The sequence below is a fragment of the Brachyistius frenatus genome, unplaced genomic scaffold, assembly GCF_029030835.1.
Source record: "Brachyistius frenatus isolate BFR_SWC_R1_liver_20210118 unplaced genomic scaffold, ASM2903083v1 Contig_10, whole genome shotgun sequence".
NCBI lineage: Eukaryota > Metazoa > Chordata > Actinopteri > Embiotocidae > Brachyistius > Brachyistius frenatus.
In genome coordinates this window covers 4,935,960-4,955,409 of record NW_027210609.1, presented here as the reverse complement: position 1 = coordinate 4,955,409, position 19,450 = coordinate 4,935,960, and the positions used below count along the sequence as shown (strand labels likewise).

The window sequence follows — 19,450 nt, the reverse complement described above, 5'->3', positions numbered from 1 at the left end:
TCTTGAATTTTCAATTTGGAATCACTGAATGATTCAAAGATCCGCAGAGACAACGAGGATGCAAAATTTGGAGACTTTTAAGAAGAACCTCAAATTAGCATTTGCACGAATGCCGTTATTGTTTGTCATTTGGCTCATTTTAAGAATTTAAGGAGAAAAAAAACATTACTGACATTTGATTTATCCAAATAATTTATGCTTAATAAAGTTGTGTGCATCTGACCCAGAAGTTATATTATAACTAGTTTTAGTTGATAGCGATCAAGTGATATTTATTTAATTAATGACATTTCTTGTTTCTGATTTAATTAAATGAGTTTTTTTTTTTTTTTTTAAATTTGATATAATTTTGTTTACCTTCACTTCACATTCCTAATGTAAAGACAAGCACAGAAAAAAGGGCCGTTTTTGAAGTACTTCTACTTCTTTATTTCATACTTCATGTCAAGATATGTTTTTCATATGAAGTTATGCCTCATAACAAAAGAACATGTTTAAAGAATGAAGGGGGAAATTGTGGCTCACAAAATAAAGGCATTCTCTCATAATAATCTTTACAAAGTCATCTTACATAAAAAAAAAAAAAAAAGAATATCTCAATTGTAACAGCAGAGCACGATAAATCAAAGTTCCTCACTAAATGTTTCATTTCAATGCCGAGTTTAGCTCCTGAGATTCTCTGTGGGACAGAGTCGCTGCTCTGTTCCTGCACCGTGGCAATGAAGGCATCACTGAGGATTTTCTCCCTGTGGGGAGTTTTCAAATAGTCCTGTTCATGCTTTATCACTGCTCTCATTGGGGGAAACGGCGCTTGAAGGAGGTGTTACAAACCCATCTCGTCCTCTTGATGCAGATATTGCAACGGTGGAGGATGTGGAGCAACATGTGACCCTGCGGTACACAGCTGGTGATGTGAACAAGTGCCAAAAGTGAAACTGCAACCAGAATAAAGTCAGAACTGAATGCTCCTGTGCTTAACTCGATGATGATGATGATGATGATGATGATGATGATGATGATGATGATGATGATGAGAAATGAAAAATAGCGGGTGTGTGTGTGTGTGTGTGTGTGTGTGTGTGTGTGTGTGTGTGTGTGTGTGTGTGTGTGTGTGTGTGTGTGTGTGTGCGTGTGTGTGTGTGTGTGTGCGTGTGTGTGTGTGTGTGTGTGCGTGTGTGCGAGCGTGTGTGTGTGCGTGTGTGTATTGAGCTCTTCTTCACGAAGACAGTTACAAGCAATGACAATGACTCTCTCTCTTTTAGAGACTTTGGTGATGCAGAAACGGCTGGAAATACCTGAACACTTCATTTTAATATTGCTTTAACAAAAATAATCATATGCTTTACAATATTCACTGACGACACGACTGCTTGACACACGCATTCACACGTATGAAAACCTGACAAGAAGTTGGCGAGCGAATATTTATGTGTACAGGCGGGTGGGGGGTGGAGGTGTGGGGGGGGCGGGGCACCGGAGACGACTCTGCAGGTCTACGGCCAGATCTTTCCTACAGGACATAGACGAGACGCTTCAGGGCCCCGTACCGTCACGCCGTTTACATTTACCGCCAACACCTCCTGAATCTTAAATTTACACGCGACAGAAGGGAGGATGTTGGCTCGTCGGGCGGCATACCTCAGTGTTCTATTAAATTCCTCCGTCTTTTCTCGTATGCCTTCCTTTCGTGGCTTCCTCCCCGCAGCCAGAGATAAACCGAGATCAATCATTAGTTGTTGTTTTTTTGTGGGTTCCCCCTCCACCCCCCCGTCCCTCCACCCGAGCTCCAAGATTTGGGGTTTTGGACGACGAGAAACGCGTTTCCATCTGTTAGGGAGATCTGTTCATCCAATAGATGCATTCGAGACGAGTCCTTCTGTCCTCTGCCAAAGCCAAAGTCCCAGTTGACATATCACTCAAACAGTCATCCATAATCTCTCCTTTTTAATCTGCCAAAAGAGTATGGTGAAAAATCTGTTATCCTAACTTAACCCACAAATAGTTCCCCTCATGCTGCCGATTCAATTCTTCCCCGTCGACGAAGGGGGACAGGAGACGTGTTCACCGCTGAGGTCCTTTTGCCCCCCCACCCCCTAGTGTCCGTTGGTCTCGGGGGCTGAGGCGGGGGTGGAGGGAGTGGAGGAGCGCGAGGCGACCGAAGCCTTCTCCCCACCTGGACTGGAGACTGAAGGCACGCTGTCGGGAGCCTTGACCGCCGCCAGGCCGACAGGGGACACCCTGGCGGCTGCCGCCGCCGTGGCAACGGCCCTGCTCGCACTGATGGCGGAAACTGGCTTGGGCTGAGCTTGGAGTCCCGGGCTGCAGATGAGGTGATGTCTCTCCCAGTCTTTGTGCTGGCAGAAGGAGCCGCAGTAGCGAGCGGCGTTGCAGCCGCTGCACGTCTCGCTGGCTTTGCGGCCGCAATTCCAGCAGCACTAAGTAGAACAGGAAAGCGGGAGGTTATTTATGCGCGTCTCATGCTACCGTTTCAGTTCCTTTGTCGCTCCCAAAATAAAATTCCTTAAACCTACATGAACTGATTTGTTTTGTCCGTTTGGAGGGAGAAGGGGAAACTTCTCCGAGCAACTCGGGATACGGAAGTGACCGAAACCCTCGTCTCAGGGAAGGGGGCGTGGTTGGCCTTGTTGCTAGCTGTGACACATCCTTTTTAAAAGATGTGATTGGCTAATCAAAAAAACAAAAAAAACAAAAAAAAAATGCACTCCTTCTGATAAAAGGGCACAAAATGGCCAGCGGCATCCAGTGGAAATGAAATGACCTGCGTCCCAGTACGAGCTTGTAAAGTGCTGTTTTTGTTTGCGTGCTCGCTGATGATGAAGGTTTTGACAGTCCTGAGTCATCCCTGTTCCACTGTTGCATTTTTCCAGTTGTGAAAAAAAATATAATATCAAATTTTAAGTCATAGAGATCTTTTATGAACATGGTCCCTTGGTTCTTAAGCAGCTAAATACTTCACCGGAAAAATAATATGGTCGTTTTAATAACAACAAGTGACCCCTTTCACTCAAACCTCCTTTGATTTATTGTTAATACTTCATTCCACTGTAAATATTGTATCGCTACTAAGAATATTAAATCACAGCAGCTTGAAACATGACCTTGTATACTTTTAAAATTGAATCTGGTGTGCTGTGTGTTTGCTCTCGCACGTAATGCTGTCCAGATATTGTAACGTCCCCACTGTCTCAGCTCACCTCACTGGAATCCTCCTGTTCATTGATGACCAAGACGGCATCCTCTTGAGCCTTCCGCTTCGCATCCGCCAGAGTCTTTTCCATCTTGGCCCTCTCGGCAGCGATCATCTCGAATGCCTTCTGCTCGGCCTCTGCCACCGCTTTCTGGACCTCGTCCATGGCCTGACGCTTCACTTCATTCACTGCCTCTTCTACAAGTCAGGGGAGATAAGTGTTTCGAGTTTAGCTCGCCTGGTTTGAACTCCGCACACTTGCGAAAGCATTGTTCTGATACAATCTTAATTAACGGTTGGGGTAAAAGTCATTCTGGATTAAATTGTGTGCCTTAAGAACCCTGGAAAGTTGTCGGCCATTTATCATCATTATCATTTATCATTGTGGTGTTCTTACCAGCTTTCCGCCAGATCTCGTCTGTAACGTATGCTGAGCCTGGCCGCGGAGCAAAGTCACGCTGGGAATCTGCAGGAAAGGAAGAGACAGAAGGGATTAGCACCTGCCAGGGCTTAAAAAGGTATTAAAACGTGGTTGTTTTTTTTTCCCTTCTTCTTTTTGAAATGGCTGACTTTGTGACTGACAGCTCAATCAAGGTAACAGGTGCGTAGGATTGGTGCGCAAAGCTGCCACGCAGGCAGGCAGCAATAGCATCCGTCATCTACTCGTATATTTTGTCATGGACGCAAACAGGTCCGTATATCTAGGCCACACGACCAACGTAATGGTTGGTTGTCAAGAGTCTTGGACTGATCTGGGATCTGACAGCTTTAGAAAGGAATGCGTTTGGCTCGGAGGGAATTGCAGACCGACAAGCTGTGTCAATATTCTGTCTGTTCCCTCCAATCTCGCCCCCTGCATCTCATTTCGCTCTGCCTCGTCTCCGACGCTGCCGCCTGGCTCGTCTCCTCTTTCTCCATCTCTCATGTCACGTCTCACCACCGCTTTTCTCTCTTTGCCTTCATTTACATCCCCTCCCTTCCTCCCGAGGCTTCATACACCCCCACTACCCGCGAGCCCGAGCCCGGGCAAGCGGGCTCTCCGGCTGGGGACCCAGATGGCGCTCTGGCGAGTCAGCCAGCTCTGGGTCTCTGAGCCTGCAGGACGGCAGGACGGCCCTTCTGTGGCCGATATGGCGGAGGCCAGTCCTGGCACCTGTCTGTGACTATGGAGCAGCAGGGGGACGGCAAGGCTGGCACACAGAGAGAACACTGCCAGTACACAGCAGACTGGGGGACTAACTGTGGAAGGACTCACTAACACACTGACATGTGACTCGGGTGCAGTGCTTTTATTGACCACTAGATGATGTCATGAGTATGAAACTAAAGTGAGTCCATCCTGGTTTTGTGTTCAGACTTTGGTATCCTCTAAATTAATCTCAAAATGATCAAATGATGATTTCCTACAGTTAAAAATACACTCGACATTTGGGCCGGGCCTGTAACGGTGTATTTATCATCGGTGTCCCGGAGTGATTGTCAGTGTTTATACTTTCCCGTCAAGAAAAGACATCTGCTTTTCAGGAACTAAGCTTGAAACTTGTCTATGATTCTTTTTCATATTTAAGATCTTTTTTTTTTTTTCTAAAATTGAAAAGAAAGAGAGAAACTTTCCTCCGTTACATTCATGGTCTCTGAGATTTCTGTCATCTTCCCATTACAAACAAACAGAAATGACCGAAGAAGGATATAAACAAACTCGTATTCGCTCTCAAGCTCTTTTATGGCCAATGTTTAATGACTCAATCTTTTAAAACAAATATGCCAAATAAAACCAGCTGCATGGAAAAAAAAAAAAAAAAAAAAAAATGCAACTAGAATAAATAAGTAGTTTGCATCATGTGTAACAACTAACTAATTTAGGCTGGTTTCATCCCAAGAACACAGTTGTTGTTCTTTTGTGGCGTAGCAACACAATTGAAGTGAAAGCAGAGGCACCCACCTGGCTCTGCAGAGTGGGGGCTGTGTGTCTTGGAGAACGGAGCGGAGCCGGAGCCTCCTTTGCGTGGGTCTTCCTGTTCACTCGAACGCCGTCTCCAGTAGTTGAGTTCCTCGCGATCCGACTCCTGGCACCGTCTGAGCACGCTCACCGACCTCCGTGTCTTTTCCACCATGTCCACAATACAGTTCAGCACCTGGATGAGGAGGATGAGGAAGACGAAGACGGCACGCAACATTTAACGTAGAGTTTTACCTTTAGCTGCTTCTGAAATATATTTGTCAAACATGCACGTCTCGTCGCTCCTCATTAAATGTAATAAAACTTGGCGCTGATACTTTCCTTCTATTCAACACTTTTTTTTGGGCGGGGGGGGGGTTGCTTCTTAAACACTGCAGATGGTGCAACATGTAATCAGCGTTACGTGACAAGTGGGTTCAACCAAAAAAAAAACATCTGATGTTACATCTCCATGATTATTGACAAATCATCCCGAAGAGCAGCAAAAAAAAAAAAAAGAAACTCAATATCGAACACAAGCCTTTAATAAGCTGTCAGCATGACATTTTGCCTGTTTTTCAAACTTGTAAATTGATTGGAGAAATAATTTACCCTCTGGAAAAGCACTTCAGGGCATCTTATCCAAAGTCCATTAATAAGCCACTCATTCATTTATACATCAAAAAGAAATATTATTGCACAACATTTTTTATAAATTATAAAACCAAATGTAGAGAGGACAATGCCGTAAATGTTTATTTAATGATTATATAAATGTTTACTTTTTCCAACAACGTGACTGTATTTCTATTTGGGAATAATGAAGTTATAAATGCTGCTCAACCACTGATAAATACATAAGGTATTGGACTTTCTAATACGTTTCCAGTTTTGCATTTATGTTAGTATGACGCTGCTGAAGGTCTTTGGTTTCACCATTAATAATTATTTGTCAAAAATGTGTCATTTGCCCGTATCAGTGAACTGCGGGCTCAACAGTGTAGTTGTTAATAAGCGGTTTGTAAATGGATTTCGGTCCAGATGACCTGCTGCCCAGTTTTATTAGAGGAGCACCAGCAAGGTCTCATGCTGAAGGAGGATTTTCCACAATCTGGCAACACAAAAGCTGCTCTCACTGATGGCCTGTAAGTGATTAACCTTTGATGTCTTATCACAAGGTGTTATTGATGTTTCAAGCTGTGAAAAGTTGAAACACTTTTGCTGAGGACCCCATGAAAACAAATTGCATTCTTTCTATATCACAAGCCATTAGTGGCTGTCTGCAGACTTACATGGTCCAGATGCCTCCATTCATCAGCCCACTCTCTGTCTGTCAGTCTGTGGTCCACCGGCTCCTCACGGTAGCCCCCGTTAGTGCCTGATTAAAACACACACACACAAGACAGACCGCAGGCCAACGTGATTAACATTCTTGTTAATGTAGGAGAAGCCACCAGTGACAGTGAGTGAGTGAAAGGTATGCGTGTACGTCTATAAAAGGTAAATATGCGCTTTGTTAAGATTATTTTAAAGTTTGTGGTAGCTTTGTCATTTTCACACCCAATAATTAACTGGAAACATAGCACAATGACCTAAAAACTCAAAAGGCAGTACTTTCATACGTCCAACGTTTGAGTGACAGGAAAAGAAGTCGTAATGGGGGAGCAAAAAATAAGACAAAAGATACAAGATAGATAAAGGGACAGTGAGCAGCAAAGATGGAGTGAAGGAGGAAAAAAAAAAAAAAAAGGCTGTGATGCAAAACAGATTCCCAGCACACAGAGCCTGCACACATCTGGAAGTCAGCTGTCAACCACACACGCACGCACCCACACACACACACACACACACCCCACACGTGCACACACACACACACCCCACACGCGTGTGCGCGCGCGCACACACACACACACACACACACACACACTCCTGGTGCTCACAGCATTCCAGTAGGGAGACACTCAGGCTGAGTGGAGTGGCTCCACTTCTAAACACAACCAGCCGGTCTGACACTAACTGTGGACCATTACGACCATGTGTAGAAGCACACGCGCGCGCGCACACACACACACACACACACACACACACACACACACACCCTAACTTTCTGATTCAGATCGAGTCATACACTCCGACTTAAGCAATATTCATAATTATACATTTAACAATAATAATAGTTTGCACACACCAGCTTGCGCTCAGATAAGAGGCTGAAACATCTTGATACATTTCCATACACATAGACACTGCATGGAGGCACACACAAACACACGGTCTACAAAGATGCAAACTGCAATCTCTTAAAACAGGGTAAGAAACAGCCAACAAGAGGCCACATGCACACTCAGCCTGCTGAAGAGAGTAATGAATCCCTTGTATGCACGTGCACGCGCGCGCGCGCACACACACACACACACACACACACACACACACACACACACACACGCCTCAACTTCTGGTTCTCATCTGTGTTCATCAGTTCAAAGCTACGAGTGTGTGGACTGATGTGTGTGTGTGTGTGTGTGTGTGTGTGTGTGTGTGTGTGTGTGTGTGTGTGTGTGTGTGTGTGTGTGTGTGTGTGTGTGTGTGTGTGTGTGTGTGTGTGTGTGTGTGCCTGCAAGTTAAGTGGCGGCAGGCGGGCGGGAGGCTGTCAGACAAGGGACTAAGGCCTCGTAAACACAGCACCTCTACCATGAGCATATCAAGGTGTGTCTTTATGTGTGCGCGCCTGTGTCTGTGAGCTACTGCTGTTTCCACTGAGTGCTGACAAGTTCCAAATGGAGGGCAGATATACACCAGAGTAAAGGCAGCCCTCCACTGCTTTGGACAGTACGCCTCTGTTTATACACATATGTGGGCTACAGAGATAGACGGCATGCAGCTTTAAAAACACACAGACCACCCATTATCGCCGACAGAATACGATACGCGTGTGCCTGTTTTTGTGCAAATATATGAATTTGTAAACGTGTTCGTCAGCCGCTTGCATTCACACTAGCGGAAGAGGCAGATTAAGTTGTTTTTGGATGACTGGTTTCATGTCAACAAGGATGTATGGTAACCTACGGCTATCATTTATTACTGCTACAACACGAGTTGTGTCTCAGTCTGAACTCTCCTCGTTACCCGCAATTTAGATGGGAGTACTGAAAAAAGTGAAAAATTCTCAGGAAAGAAATGACTGTGTTCTAGGAAACTCGACTTTATGAGCGTGATACTGGGTTTGCATCACATACCAGGGAGTCTGGGCCTGTCTTTGAGCTCGCGGATCTCCAGCACGCGTTGGCTGTGCTCGCGGTGCAGGATGTGCGGCGCTGCGATGTCGTCCAGGGCGTAGTGCTGCAAGGGCGGAGGGGTCGGGTGGAGCTGGGCAGTGAGGGGCAGCGGGTGGGCGGGGCTGTGTCGGGGAGCGGGGCTGATGGTGCAAATGCGCTTCGCCGCCGGCTCCATGGCTACCGGTGGACGTTCGTGGAAGCCATTCTCTTTAGCCCTGAGGAGGACATAGCAGGCACGCATTACTTCACGGTGTTTACGTATATTTGTATTAACACGTGGTAGGTTATATGTCTGGATACAAGCAGTATTTGTGATTTTTATTTTTTTCTAACCTGCCGGGGCTGTGTCTCTTCGTCCCGACCTCAGGGGGCTCCATCAGCAGCTCAGAAGAGTCTGGGGAGGAGGCCAGAGTAGTGCTGAGCAGGAGGTGCTCGTGCTGGGACAGGTACTGAGCTGGGGTCTGCTTGGCTGCCCGTGCACAGTGGAGCAGCTCCCTCTGCAGCAGGGGAAGGTTTGCCTGGCAGGGAAGAAATCATGTTTGTGAAGCTGCATTCTAATTTATCCGATGTCGAAAATCCGGAGACCGTATTTACTTCATTCTGCATAGTTGTAACGGTTTACCAATTTCAGCTCAACTTCTGTCGCTCGCATCGCGCAGCCTCAACCACTTATTCCTCAAATATACATTCAGAGAAACGGATCAAGAGAAACACCAGGCAGCATGCCGGTGAGGAACAGGAGGGGACATCTGCAGCAAACAGACCAGAACTGTACGACACACGCTGCAGCACAGCTAAGAGACACAGTACAGATCTGCCGCCTGAGGAAGACGCCTGGCTGGGAGGAAAAGTGGGTTTTAAGGGAGGGGGGGGGGGGCACTGACTCCTTGAGGTCTGGCTGTAAGGCCCAATCTGGGTCTGGGTGTTGTTCTGTGGCTGCCTCCATGCTGGCTGCGGCTCAGTCAAAATGAAAACGGCATGGGGTTTTCGCCGATGTTGGTTACTGACCTCCTGCACACTGTGTGAGTGCCGAGCAAAATATGTTGGTCACAAGCATGCATGGTGATACAGAGGCTCGGAAACATTTCAAAACAAATGACAAACAGGCTTCTTTTTTTTTGTTTCCTTATCCTCTCATTGTTTCTATCTTTTTCCAATATTTATCTGTGACCGTCTCCGTCGAATCTTTCCATCTCGCTTTTGTTCCCTGCATTTCCCTAATTAGGAACAGACGCCAGTGTGTTTGCAATTACACCACTTCCTCACTCCCTCTTCTTGAGCAGCCAACTAAATAACCAAACCATTCTCCTTTAGTGACTGACCTCCTTCCACCCAAAACTTTCAACCATTATCCAGCAAATTCCCTAAACCTTGAGCCCCCTGTTGTCGTGGTCAACCGAAGCTCACAGCGTCTCCCGTACTTTCCCCTACAGACGCGGATACTTGTGCTTTATGGTCTACTCTCCATGACACCCCCGTTTTCTCCTCTGCCCGTCTCCCATGCTCCTTTGCATCCCTTCCTTCCCTGGGGCCCCAGCTAGCGGACACATGTGCTGTGTGTCAGTAGAGCAGGGGGCTCTCTGGGGTTCAGCAGGGCGGATGCTAGATTGGCGGCGCCTCGGCAGCTGAATGCTCTTTTAACGGGACAGCGGCTCCATATGGTGCACTGAAGACCATAAAACAGGGAAGGGAACACTTTATAGGCATGTTTCACACTTCCGAGTTTCCACTTTTCCTTCTCTCCTCCTCACCAACCTCTCTCTCTCTCTCTTTTCCACTTCCTCACAGACTTTGTCCCATCTGTTCCATCTCTTTCTTGAGAGACGACTCTCAAAGAGTTGGAATTAAGTTGTGGGGACCCCACACCCTTGTAATAAATTAGTTAGAAGGAGGGGAACACAGGATTCTTGTCTCAGCCTCCTCAGACAGACAGATGAAGGCGCTCCAACGGTAACTAAGAGGTAAGTGTGGAAAAAGTCGAAGTACAGCGGTACAACTCACTGAAGATTTATGGGCTCCTTTACTGAGGGGAGCTCCTAAAAAGTATTCTCTTGCAGACTCCCCTGGTTACAAAAGGGCTCAAGGGGCCGTTTAACACACTCATCTGTTGCTGGTCAAGTTAACACGCAAATCTCGATGGTTACTTATAACCAAAGCTGTCTATTCAATTAGAAAAAAAAATGAAAAAACAAAACAAAACACAGAAGTCTTTTATTAGACTACTGCATTGTCTCCTGGAAACACAACAAAGTGTTATGAATCGGTTACGTTTCCATCACAGCTGAACTGGGGTTAAGTTGAGGTCTAGCAGCTTTTGTTTCGCTTGTTTTTCTGGGGTTGATCATGCAACTGAGGGGGAGGAAAACATCTGCAGCAGGGAAATAAGGGAGTAAACCAACAGAATAATACAAAGCAAATATAAGAAGACTGGCGAGGAGGGTGAAGGTATGTTTACCTTGAGAAATGGAATAACAAAGGGCCGTAAGGGGAAGTTGGTGGCCTCCTGAAGCCGTGAGTGAAACTCCTCAATGGTAACTGTTGAATTCTAAGAGACAGGGAAAGTGAAGGTTAAGAAAAATCATGAAAATGAAAAACTTTGAAATGAATTTCTCCAAGACAATGCTTCATTTTTTTTTTTTCCAGAGAAAGAATTTACCACGAGGGCCAGAACTAGGCTTCGGACGCTGTCTCCAATCTCAGGGGAAATGTCGTTGCCAAACTGCTGCAGCGTGGTCAGGAAACGTTTGAGCTTGCTCAGCTGGCGAGCCCCACAGGTGGCCGGCAGCTGCTGGTTAGCCAGCGATGAGGAAGAGGAAGAGGATGGTCCGTTGCTGTAACGCTGTGGTGGCGATGGCACTGCATTCAGGGTTGGTGGGGAATGATGATTCCCGTTGGTTACTGGGGAGGAGAGGTGAGAGGAAAGAAGGGGAGAAATTTGGATGAAATCTGCCGAGAGTGGCCAGATGTTCTCACTATATCAATCAGACGAAACATTATTTATCTAAAATGTGTTTTCAGCACACTGCCCTCAAATTTGAGCATCACATGTGTTTCCAAGTCAAAAGTGTCTGCAATTTTTTTAGATTAAGAATATAAATAAAGCCTGAGGTTAAAACGACGAGCTAAAACGGAAGGAGAGCTAACCAGACAAATTCCCGAAGAGAGAATTTAAAATGCCTCTTACATGCTGTGGTGGAAAAAGAGGCCGGGCGAGGGCCACTGGGGTTGACAGAAGGCAGGGGTGGCATCGTGGAGCTGGCGCTGCTGCTGCTGGGGGCTGATCTGGAATGAGTCTTAGCATCCACAGGAGAACCGGGCATGGCAGGGCTCTTCTTCTCTCTACTGTCTGCAGGAAGAGAGAGAGAGAGAGACAGAGAGAGGAAGGAGGTCAACTGTGGGTCAGAAACCAGAGCGCTTTTAAAAAGGTTGTTGTGGTCCTGTGGGCAAAGCAGCGAGTGAAAAGCAAAACCAGGTTTTTTTTTACTACCGAAATTTAACTGCACAGATCTAAAAAAAAAAAATTACTTTTACCCGCAGCAAATCTGAACATATGGTCTTTTGAAATAGAATAGATTTTCACATGGGAAGATTCCATATTAAAACAAACGGCGCGCACACGAAACACAATATTATAAATACGTTCAAGAAGCCAGCATTAACATGACAAATAAAAAAGCACAACAAAAAGACAAAACTTTAACTTCATGTTGAAGCTCAATATAGTTTAAAATCAATGCAAAAGCTGCAGGCCTCTGGTTACAAAGGAAAACAAAAATGCCCCCGCCCCACCTCCATCCCTTCTCAACCCACTTCACATCACACAACACGTACTGCCAGGGCATCAACCACCCTGCCCCCATCAAAGAGCCAGATGTCTAAAGTTTAGCCCCGCACTCTCACCCATTCAGATCAATAACAGAAGAAATGCTGAAGAAGTCTATTGTGTGGAAGTAGAATGCCCCCTCATTGAGCCCCCCCAGGCAAAGAGGGGAGGGGAGGTGGGCGAAGAAAGAAAAGAGAGTCAGATAGAGAAAGGGACGGCGCTATTTCACGCTTTACTAACAAGATCGGCGAAGCTTTTGAATGTTAAACGCAACTTCTCAATATGCTATTGACGGTGAATGAGACCACCAGATAAGGGGTATGGAGCGGGTGTAATGGGGGGGTGGGGGGGGGCAGTGGGGAGATGTGGGATCAGGAGCCGTCTTTGTCTCCCGGAGAGCCATGACGGCCGGGTCCCGTCTCCATTTAGAGTGGATCAGACTTTTCGAACTGCGTCGAGAATTGACGATTAATAGACAAGCCCGGTCCCCGCAGGTCATGGGGTCAGCAGAGAGCAGCTTTTTAAAATGCGGTTTCATGGTTTTCGGGCTGTGGCTTCAATGGCACCCTTTATGTCGTTTTCACAGCTATGAACTCTGCACGGCCTCGAGCCACACAGGGTCCTCGTTTATAAAGGCTGGAAGGTTTTTAGCTGTCAGCAGGTAATTTAAAAGGGAAAACCTACAGAGAATATTTCCATCACAAAAGTAAGCGAATCTGAACACGTAGAAACGATTCAAGTCGGCTGAGCTTCCACTTTGCTGCAGTCTTGACGACACGTCTCGCTCCCCCGTTTTTTTCTCGCGTCCCTTTACCTGCACACTTGTCATTCGCAACTCATCTGTAAAGTCCGCACCCCATCGTACAGCTCGGACTGTTCTTCCTAATGTTTTGCAGTCCTCATCGCCTTCACTCCCCTCTCCGCCTCTCGTTCCCTCTCCATCTTTCTCAGCCCCGTGGCCTGCCTGCCATCGCTCCACCTGTTCACCAACACAGGGGGGCAGGAAGGAGGGATCTATGCAGACATTTGGGCTGTCATACCCACCACACACTGTTGTCTGCCAGTGCACCGCAGGAAGCAGCCTGCAGCACACGCGCACACACACACACGCACACACGCACACACACACACACACACACACACACACACACACACACACACACACACACACACACACACACACACACACACACACACACACACACACACCGGTTTCAAAGCCTACGCACACTTCATCCGGATGGCCAGGAAATTAGACTGACATCTCAATAACAGAATCAACGGGGCATATGGCCTTAGTGTCAATACTGCTACCCCGTAAACAACTTTATACATAGACGAGCGCTCAGATTTGGGCATTCAGCTCGCACTAAAATGTATTCACAAGTTCTTTGTTGACACATCGTCGACAGTCCTCCGCTGGCAGTGAAACGTGTGTTTTGTGTCCAAATTGACCGTCATCCTTGTAAAAGGCCAATTGTGCATTCATGATGCCACAGAAAATTAGATATCGTCCCTGTACCGTATTTTGTGACCTATTTCAGCGTGAAACGGAGAAATTAGGTTGCAGCTGCGTTCGGACGATCTTAAGACGTGGCACGGCGTGCTGTCGTTAGCCGCGCCGGAGGTAACGGCCAAAACAGGAGACATCAGGTGTGCGTGTATTGCTGACAGCCCATAGAGAATTGCCTCTGCTCGTCAATTAAGACGGCGCCGTAGCTGGATGACTTCATCCGGCTCGCAAGCACCTGAGCCCCTTGTATGTAGTCACAGGGCTGTCGGGGGAGGCAGCTGTCACAGCAGCCGCAAAACACACAGAGTGCACAAAGTGGTCCGATGTTAACTCAGGTGAATATTGGCTTAGAGGAGGATGTGGGGTGTTTGTCTGGTCTAAATGCCACCTGTCATCCTCGCTCTAATGGAACAAAGGGGAAGGTACACAAAGCGCCTCGCCACCACACATCAACGGGATTACACGGAAATCTATGCCACGATGCATAGACAACACTGCGAGCAGACCAACGCATGCTGAATATAAAACTGCCTTCATCACCCACACCCTTCGGAAATTCCTCGCGCATTCGCGCGGGCCGACGCAACCAAAAACCGTTCTGCTCGCACCGACCGGTCCGCGCCGCTGTTCTCGTCTCTTCTCACGTCGTCTCAAAAAGATGGTACGAAACTTTATAATCATTGAAGTTGCTTTGGCTTTCTTGTTTGCTTTCTAAAACGGTTGTTGTCGCAAGGATGGAAAAGTAACATCTGTGGTGATGGCTGTTGCTAGCCAGGTGTTCCTTGTTTGTTCAGCTCCAGGTGACGCTCGTCTGCATTAAAACATTCAGTGGGCTATAATTGCTTCTGCTGCTGCAGGTGATGATTCAGAATGAGGCTCACAGAGAGAGGGCGAGAGAGAGGGCGAGAGAGATAATGTGACTGTTCCTGTTGAGCCACAACTGTGAAAGCAGTCAATTAAAAAGATGAAATCAGAAATACAAAAAATAAAAAAGACAAGGCTCCGTAAACATTCATTTATCTCCTCGTGTAAAGTGAAGACGGATAAACTGGAACGAGTGAGAAGACAGAAAACGATCACACTTGACGCGATGTATACACAAACGTGTTTAGCGTTCGGGTCTATTAGGCTCATGTTGGAACGCTGAAGTCTAAACTCTGTGTAAAAGGTTGACAGCTGCGAGGCCCTCGTGGGATCGCGTGTGCGTACGTGTGCCGTGCTGCGATTCCCCGTGTTGTCACTGAAGATGAGGTGAGAGAAGATGTAGCACAGGCCTGACTAATTTATCAGAGAGCAGGAGAAAATTCACGGCATGTGCAATGATAACAACGATGTGGGCTCAGGACACACACGTCAACGCCTACAGACGCGCACGCACAGTTCACTGAATCAAAGCTTGAGATCGTGTGGTTACATTATAACTTTGGTTCTACGAGTGAAGAGACTTTCTTGAGATGATGGAGAACACTGGTTAAAGTAAAAAAAAAAATTTAAAAAGGCGAATTTGGGAAGTACGTTAGACAAATGGGTCACGTTTAGCTCAGCGGACCGCAATCTAAAGCCGTTATGAAACAGGTTTTGTGTATTTCATGCTTTATAAAGGAAACCAAAACTCAAATGTTAAGAGAGCAGTTAGCTTCTGTAGCTTTCTGGCAGAAAAATGGTGTGATATATAATATAACTTAGGAGTCACGTGTTCCTGTTCCTGCACGGGTGGATAGCTTGACAGCTATCAAGCAAACGCATGCGAGTAAGATAACTTGTTGCCGCAAGCGTATGTTTCCTTTATCATGAGTGGTTAGCTTCCTCTGCGCTTGTTAAAGAGACAAGGCTGCAAATATAACCCGAGTGCACAGAACTGAACTTTCTAAATCTCAATAAAACAGCGCACGCGCGTATGTCCTAATATCCTGGTGCACTTCTCGAAAGCCTAAAAATCATAATCACCCCCTGCCACACACACCGTTTGAAACAAAACAAAAAAATAATCCCTCACTTTGAACGTCTACGAGGCACTTGATATCATACACAATGGGAAAAATCCAACTAAAACCACAGACAAGAGCTACTGATTGTAAAATTAACCAGGTTCTCTCGCCTCCTCCTGTAGCATATGGATCTAATCGGCTAAGAGCCGGGCCAGCTGGGACCTCCAACAGTCACCTGTGAGGGGGGGGGGGGAAGGGACTGCTGGAGCCAAGGCAACCCCAGCCCACATACACACACATCTTTGCCTTCCCTCCAAGGAGAGGAGGAAGGAGAGGAGGAGGGAGGGGGGGGGGGGCTTGGAGAGGAGAGGAGGGGAGGCACGAGGCAGCTGAATGCGAGCGAGTGGACTTAAATGCTGCGGAGACAAAGGCTGCACCTGGTCCCCGTCCGTCCACGCACACAGCCACAATACAGCGCACATCTGTTCCTCTATCCTGCGCTCCCTCCTGACCCACACACACACACACACACACACACACACACACACACACACACACACACACACACACCACAAGGATGCATGCAGCAGACACTCACAAAACCACATGCACTTATACAACAGATAATTCAGCAGTGCACGGTGACACTGTCAGATAGTGGTTGTAACCTCAAAGCTTAACAACACTTTCAATGACTTAAGTAATTCAAAGCAGGTTTATGCGAGTTTTGTTTCCCCTCTGCTTATTTCAATCAACTTAAAAGGTATATTATCGCTCTCGTGGGACTTACACGTTTCCATTATAAGTATTGATATATAAAAAAATGTGCAAAGTAGTTTACAGTAATTTGGTTTCCAATAAAGCCCGACCTATGCATTGCAAACTGTTTTAAATCAAATCTGTACTAGCATTATTTTATTAAAAAGTTCCATATTGAACTAAAACAGGAAATTTAGGTTTGATTTGAGTAAATAAATGACATTGCACATATTCATGACAATTATTACATTCGTTTTAAGTCTCTGCCATCACTTGGCATTCCTAATCAAGACACTATCATCCAAAAGTTGCCAATGTAATATCATAGAGACAGCTTTTACAAGACCACACAGGACTCTTACACAAGCAGCAATCGGAAGAAGAAATCTGTCTGCAAATTAGAGGCTCCAGAGGTGGAAAAGGAGGAACACAAGCAGCATGGAGAAAAAGATGGAGGATGGGAGGGAGGGAATAACAAGGAGAGAAAATACTGTTTTCATTTGGTTTCATCAGGAAGACAAGCCTGGCTGTCAGACTCCGAGCCAGGCTGTTTTTCTTGGCTCTCATTACCACCTTCCAGCCCCGTAGACTACATATTTGGATAAAATCCAATGTCAACACTGCTCCTCACTCTGCTGGGAAGTGGAGTGATGGGGAGGTGTATACAGGGAGAAGAAGAAGGGATGACTTTAGAAGAGAAATGCATAGGGGAGGTGGGTGAAATGGAGGTGAAGTGAGAGACAAAAAAAAAGACAGAAAGCATGTGTGGGACTTCCTCGCACACATGTGAAGGAGCACAGTTGTGTCCCAGAAGTGAATTCGTCACAAGCCCTTGCATAACCTAATCATTCAGGGAGATAATTACAAAAACACTGCTGGTAATCCAGCATGCCACATATTGAGAAAAAAAAAAAAAAAAAAAAAAAAGGGGACCCAGGGATGGAAATGTACTTACTGGCACATTGAAAAAAACAGAAAGAGGGGACTGCGAGGCAGACAGACGTTGTCCATAAAACAAACTAAAAAAAAAAACTAAAAAAAAACTAAGAATGAGCAGTAAAAAGAAGTACAGTGATGTGATGCTGGAAGCAGAGGGGAGGTTTGGCAGAGGTCAGACAGTGCCCATGTGTATATGAGGTCAGACCGCAGGGAGAAGAGCGGCTGGATGGGAACTGAAGTTGCTGACCTTAAAAGCACTCGAAAACACTACAGACAAGATTACTGTCTCTGTTTACTGCTGCGACCCACTGTATCAGCAAGGCCAGGACTTACTGTGGCACCAATGCTTATTATAGGGAAGACTGTGTTCTGATCATTTTTTTCCAACTTTAAATAACAAATAGGCTATTTAAAGCACGTCCTTCTTTCATAAAGAACCATAACTTAAATCGACCTAAACGTAGGGCTGAAACTGCATCTATCTAGTGAACACTCCACACGGAGCTGCATTTGGCCTCTTGTTTCAGGCTCCGTTGTCAATAGGTCAAATGAATGTGTGTTATTCATACAGTCGACTGCGTCACACACAGCTGGGCCACGAGGGATGGAGGTGGAAGTGGATGTGTGTCATCATGCCTGTCTGTGTGTGTGTGTGTGTGTGTGTGTGTGTGTGTGTGTGTGTGTGTGTGTGTGTGTGTGTGTGTGTGTGTGTGTGTGTGTGTGTGTGTGTGTGTGTGTGTGTGTGTGTGTGTGTGTGTGTGTGTGTGTGTGTGCCCCATTTACCAGGTGTTGAGTTTGTCATCGGCTGAGAGGAGAGGGGACAGTTATCCCTGGTGTAACACATACACACCTGTGAAATGGCCTGCCCGGGGCGCGCGCGCGTGCAACACACACACACACACACACACACACACACACACACACACACACACACACACACACACACACACACACAGATAACAACAGTGGCATAATCTGTCAATCATGAAGTCAAATCACAAAAGATGTGACATACACACATACACACCAGCTGCCCTTCACCGGGGTCAGTGGATTATCTGCCTATCCGGTTACAACCCCTCTCACCTCTGTGTAACTAATTGGTTAGCCTGCCTATCAATCACCATGAGCCTGTTGAGTCTTTAAACCTAAAACCGCCTCGTGGTAAACATTCAGCAACAGCATTTACAGGTGCACGGCAGCATTAAAATGATGCTGTGTTGTCCTTATGCTCTTTGCCCCCGCCACGTTTCATTTTAAGATGATGATGATGATGATGATGTCAGAACAGACTTACAGAGTTCCCCAGACACACACTGATATCCATCACTGTGTCTGTCTGGAGGACGAAGACGAGATGTCTCCTATATATAATAAACCCAGACAATCAACTTACACCGCAGCCAGGCAAAATATTATTTTTCCTCAACTCCATAAACTAAAACACACACCGAGACACACTTAAACGCTGAACTAGTTAGTTACAGTAGTCTATAAAACTAAATACAAGCTCTAGACATGAGAAAACAAAGCCCACACTAAGGCTGGTCTGTAGTCGGACCAGGTGTCAGAGGCTTTAACAGCCAAATGGCCTGGGCTCAGGTCCAACCAGATGTTGCCATCACCACGTGCCATGCTGAAGACAATCACACTGCCGTTCTTGACACCGACTCGGCATTTCATGAACAATAATCCTGAGTTTTGAATGAGGACTGTCTTCACAGTAAACATGGCAGTCGCTTTGGAGATTTTCCCTTTTAGCTTTAAGGCTCTCTGAAAACTGAATGGGGGAAAAAAAAAAAAAAAAAACAGTATTTTGCCAAGACATTACCTGTCACATCACAGGGAATATCATGGCATACGGTGTTCACATTTCTCCGAACAGGTTTTCAAACACATACTGTTGATCAAACATGAAGTAAAACGCATCACTGAGCTCGTGAGCAAAGCATAGGGGCCAACTACAACCAAACAAATTTAACTGCACTGTAGTAAAACAAAGACTTTATCCTTTCCTCAAACACTGACGATACACATGACTAATCTGTCGCAGTTAGGTTTTGGTG

At 46.2% G+C, this 19,450-nt stretch overlaps 1 protein-coding gene across 4 annotated transcripts in view; it reads right to left on the bottom strand.

Moving 5' to 3' along the window:
* Window positions 1-1,292: 1,292 nt before the first annotated feature.
* The window catches only part of cbfa2t2 (CBFA2/RUNX1 partner transcriptional co-repressor 2), a 37,993-nt gene continuing 19,835 nt past the window's right edge, over window positions 1,293-19,450 (bottom strand). For 3 of the 4 annotated variants that reach the window (XM_069691012.1, XM_069691014.1, XM_069691015.1), the window contains exons 2-11: window positions 11,607-11,768; window positions 11,079-11,320; window positions 10,878-10,967; window positions 8,756-8,940; window positions 8,384-8,637; window positions 6,440-6,525; window positions 5,151-5,343; window positions 3,606-3,674; window positions 3,216-3,406; window positions 1,293-2,435 (exon numbers count right to left, since the gene is read on the bottom strand). In XM_069691012.1, coding sequence (XP_069547113.1) covers window positions 2,094-2,435; window positions 3,216-3,406; window positions 3,606-3,674; window positions 5,151-5,343; window positions 6,440-6,525; window positions 8,384-8,637; window positions 8,756-8,940; window positions 10,878-10,967; window positions 11,079-11,320; window positions 11,607-11,768 — 1,814 coding nt within the window. In that variant the 3' untranslated portion in view covers window positions 1,293-2,093. The remainder of the gene's footprint in view (window positions 2,436-3,215; window positions 3,407-3,605; window positions 3,675-5,150; window positions 5,344-6,439; window positions 6,526-8,383; window positions 8,638-8,755; window positions 8,941-10,877; window positions 10,968-11,078; window positions 11,321-11,606; window positions 11,769-19,450) is intronic. The other variant, XM_069691016.1, reaches the window with a different exon arrangement.